General features: G+C 36.8%; 1 protein-coding gene across 1 annotated transcript; it reads right to left on the reverse strand.

Annotated features, from left to right (window-relative positions):
- Positions 1-1,543: 1,543 nt before the first annotated feature.
- LOC123904122 lies at positions 1,544-4,222 on the reverse strand. The gene is made up of 2 exons (XM_045953813.1): positions 3,041-4,222; positions 1,544-2,980 (listed from the first exon to the last, which is right to left on the reverse strand). Exons 1-2 carry the CDS (start codon positions 4,220-4,222, stop codon positions 1,544-1,546), a joined length of 2,619 nt encoding a protein of 872 aa, XP_045809769.1.
- Positions 4,223-4,824: the final 602 nt, after the last annotated feature.

Below are 4,824 nucleotides of genomic sequence, written 5' to 3' on the forward strand. Positions count from 1 at the left end.
CAAGGTTGAGAGGTCCTTTTCTTCATTGGTAAGAGAGTTGACCTTCAAATTCGAATCTTCACACAATCCAAGATATACCTCAGAGTTTGATTCACTTCAGACTTTAGCAAGTTCTGATGTCTTCATCCTCTGATGCATGTAACTTCTGAAGATTCTTATCTTTTGAGTTCTTGCGAACTTCTGAGAACTTGTCTTCTGAGCTTTCTTCAGAGCTTGTCTGAAACTAAGTTCTGCACACTTAAAATAAATTTTTAGTACTTCCAATTGTATATTAATACTTTGTTATCATCAAAACCTTAATAGATTTAGGGGCAAACATTTTTAAATCAATTTTGTTCCAACAATCTCCCCCTTTTTTATGATGACAAACATAAGTATTAATTGACAATTGTTGTTAAATTAACTTATCATGTTTCTCTTAGGTTTGTGAGGTTTGCAAGCTCCCCCTAAGATTGATACTCCATAAAGCCTTAGCTTTAAGTTTTATCCATGATATTTTAATTTAGTATAAGCTTAAGTAATTTTAATGTAAAATTAAAATCCATATTTTTCTTCAGAGTGAGAGGTTTCAAAGCTCTCCCCCTAAGTCTCATAAGGCTAAGTTAAAATTGCACTCTTAACTTATCCTTACTTATGAAATTTATTTTTAATTAAAACACTCAGTCTCCGCATAAAATAATTAACAAGAATATTTTATAACAAATTGTAACAAACTTTAAACGTGGTTTCAGCTTTTTGAAACATATCAATTAATGCGTAACTACTCCCCCTTTTGTCATTATCAAAAAGTAATAGTAAAAAAAAATGAGAAAACCAAGACAGTCAAAGATAGGAATTGGTTGTTACGGAGGTGAAATTAATTTTCAAAAGATAAAACCAAGGCGCCAAAGTGGCTATAAATAGGTTCCGGTTGAACAACATTTTTCACACAAAAATCAATCTCAGTACGCAAAGAAAAGAAATTGAAAACATAATGAAAAGATTCAGCGCACGCATCGCAGAATTTCGTAGGAGAAAAGAAGATGAGCGTGAAAGAGAAAACAAGAAGAATCAAGAAGAGGAAGACAAGAAGAAACAGGAGGCAGAGATTATCATCATCTCTTCAGAGTCTGAGTCAGAAGAGGATGAAATAGACGCTGACTATGCTGAGTTCTTAGCAGGCTATGTTCCTGAGGAGGAACAAAGCGAAGAAGAAGACCCAGTGCCAATAGAAATATCCTCAGATGAATCGGAGAAGAAATCTGAGATTTCCTCTGAGACTTTATCTGATTAGGATTAGGTTTTCTTTTTCTTATGCTAATGTACTCAAGGCATTGTTAGCCAATTGAATGAAATTTTTTTAAAAAGTTCTGCTGTGTTTCTTTGTCTCCTTCTTTTGATATTTGTTTAGAAAATTGTAAAAAAAATAAACGAAAAATAAACCAAAATAAGCACAAAAAAAATAATCAAGAACATAATAAATAACGAACCAAGTGTACGATAGTTAACAAGATAAAACAAAAAAAAAAACTTTAAAACAAAAGCAAATAATGTGCATAGAATCCTAGGGTTTTTGGAGGAGGGCTATGATCATATCAAATTTGTTGTTCAGAGTGTCCACTTTGTAATCCAGCTTATCCACCTTGGTTGCAAGAACTTGGTGTTCGGACCTCTGCTCTTCAATAGCTTGCTCCAAGACCCTCAGATGATCCACATTTGCTTCCATAGGAGCTTTTCCTTTATCAGATGAAGATTCACCATCCTCTGAATAATCAATCATAAGCACTTGTTCCTCTATCATAGGCACTTGTTCTTGAGTGAGCAATGCAGTCTCTTGAGCGATCCTCTCAGTTTCTATCCTCTGATCCTCTAAGCACTTGAACAATTTGGAGTTCACCCAGAAGTTGTTGAGCACATGCAGAAGCATATCATCAGCAGCTTGCCTTGCAGATAAAGCTGCAGCCTTAGAGATCTCAGCTTCTTCATGATTAAACATGGTCAATCTCTTCAGACTAGCTCTAGCAAGAAAATCCCTCAGCAGACTTACAACCTCCATGTCCCGTATACCAATCTCAGCTTTGATGTCCTTCCCAACCATATCCAGAGCATCACAAATCTTGGCCTTGATAGCAGAAACCTCAACATCCACATCAGACAGACACACTAAGAACCTGTTCTTAAGTTTAGACAACCTTAAAAGATCATCATAAAGCTGATTGGATATGCTTCCAAAAGGGTCAGATGTTGTGGGATAGGTAAAAGGGATTGTGTAAACCTTGGATGATTCAGAAGCAGAGTTGGTATTATGAACAACAGTTACTTCTGAAGGACAAGGAACACAAGTGTGAACACGTTCAGGAGATACATGTTCAGCACTTGAGGTTGGGTTTGGTTCAGAATTTTGTTCAGAGTTTGTGGGTTCAGAAGTTGGTTCAGGAGATTTGATAGGAGAGGTTTGTTTGGGTTGTTCTGTGGGAGAGTGTATGGGTTCAGGAGATATTTCTGGTTGTGGATCAGATGATTGTTTGGCAGATGTTTCTATTTGTGGTTGAGTTTGTGGTGATGGTGATTTTGGTTTGGTGGTTTCGTGAGAGAAAGGGTGATTGTTTAGAGAGTCAGGGCTAAGATGTTTTTCTAGTTCATGAAGGGGATCTTCAGAAAGAACTTGTTTGTCCATCTGCTGAGACTTATCAGAAGAGGTAAGTTTTGAAAGATTTTTCTTACCTTCTTTGATCAGCTCATCAGTTGAACAAATTTGTTCCTCTGAGTCTGAAATATTGATGGGGTTAGGGTGAATGGTTCTAAGAGGTTTGGTGAAACCTAATCCAATTTCAGCTTCATTAAAAGAGATCTTAGGAGTCTTACCTTTTGAAACAGGAACTTGTTTCTTTCTCAGCCTATCAGCAAAAGTTTCCTCATCAGAGCGTGTCTCTTCTGAATCATCTTCATCATCATCCAGCTTAAGTTTCCTCTTAGGAGCTCTAGAGGATTCCTCAGCAACCTTTTCAGCAGGTGCTTCATGCTTCTTCTTTGTTCTTTATTCAGCAACAGCTTGCTCTACCTTGATTTTCTTCTGAGCAAGAAGATCTGGCTGAACTTGTTCCTCTTGAGTTTCAGCCTTTCTTTTGGACTTCCTCTGCCTAGGTTTGTACAAACTGACAATTGGCTCATTTGGTACCATTTCCCTAGTAACATTATATCCTTCTCCCTTAAGCCTTTCCAAGTAGTTCTGAATTACTTCTTCACAGTCCAATTCAGAAACTATTGGATAACCACCTACATAAAAGGGATCTTCTGTGCGTACCTGGAAATCTTGTGAAGGTTGAACCACCTTAGTGTTGATGAGATGCATTTTGGCTAAGAAGTTTGCAGTCAGAACTTCTGGCATAATCTTATTCTCAACAAGTTCTGGATAAAACTTCTGAAGCTGCTTTACGATTCTCCCTTGAAAAAGTAAGTCAGACAGCAATCTAGGATGAACAATGGTTGTTCTCCTCTGAGACTTGCTGAAGAAAATAGCTTCACATACCCTTTCAAATAGGTAATCTCCCAGATTAACCTTTCTATCAGTCAGAAGAAAATAAATCAAATGACGATGAGGCCAAGAGATTGTATCAGTACCACCTAATCTTGGACAGATAGATGATATGATTATTTTAAACAAAACCCTGCACTCATCAGTCATTCCCTTGACTTTACCCTTTAGCTTCAATTCGGTAAACATCCTGTGCAGAAGATCTTCTCTGAATCTAGTATCCTTTTCAAAATTGTCCAAAATCATACCAGAGTTTGTCAACCCAAGTAGAGCGTTGAAGTGAACCTTTAAGAAGGTGAGATTTATGCCGCAGACGTTAGACTTAATCTGAGTACAAGTAAACTCAAGAAGACCCATCTCCTTTCTAGATTTTCCTTTCAGACTTGGATTTCTTTCAATAGCTAGGAGTTCTTCTTGCTTTGCTTCGACCTTGGTGAAGACCTTAGCTTTCATCCAGAAATGCCTAAGGAGATCTGGATAGATTGGACCGTTCAACATCTCAAAATACATGTCCCAACCTTGAGAAGTGAAGTATGGTTTAACATCATACCCATTAGCTTTCAAGCTATTGAAATCGACCATCTTCTTAGGCAAAAGAGTTAAAAGCGATTCTGAGAATTCCATCTTGTTCCCAACATATTCCATGTTCTTGAAGATGAAAGGTGGAATAGTGATAGGATTCGTTGAAGTTGAAGTTGAAGCAGACATGATAAAGGTTTAGGTTAGGGTTGATGCTAACGAGAGAGAAAGAAAGTTTTGTTGGAGGTTTAGAGAGATGAAAAGTGTATGTTGTGAGAGTGAAAAGTGTGCAAGTGTATTGTGTAAGTTTATTTAAATGCGTATAGTTAACACAAAAATGGCAAACATGGGAAGTTACGCTTATTGACAAAAATTTGAATACTAAAAGTCATCATAAACCACCCACTACCTGACACACATAAGCCACGTGTAAAAAATTACTTGGTAACTGCCATCTTAGTGAACAACTGTTCAGTAGCGAATATTTAACGTTTTCCACTTAGATAGGTCAGAGCCTCTGAGTTGAAAAGATTCTATCAGGGTCAAGTACTTCAGAGCTTTTGTATTCAGATGTTCTGAAGCAGAAGTTCTGATGTACACAACCTCTTACACCTTAGAAGCCAAAAACAAATTTTTTAATCAGAGATTGAAAACATGTTCAGATGTTTCTTTATAAAATCAAATCTTTCAACGGGTAAGGCTTTAGTAAATATGTCAGCCATTGATTTTCAGTATCAACGAACTTAATATCTATTATGCCTCTCTGAACATAATCTCTGATGAAATGATGT

The sequence above is a fragment of the Trifolium pratense genome, linkage group LG2 (assembly GCF_020283565.1).
Source record: "Trifolium pratense cultivar HEN17-A07 linkage group LG2, ARS_RC_1.1, whole genome shotgun sequence".
Taxonomy (NCBI): domain Eukaryota; kingdom Viridiplantae; phylum Streptophyta; class Magnoliopsida; order Fabales; family Fabaceae; genus Trifolium; species Trifolium pratense.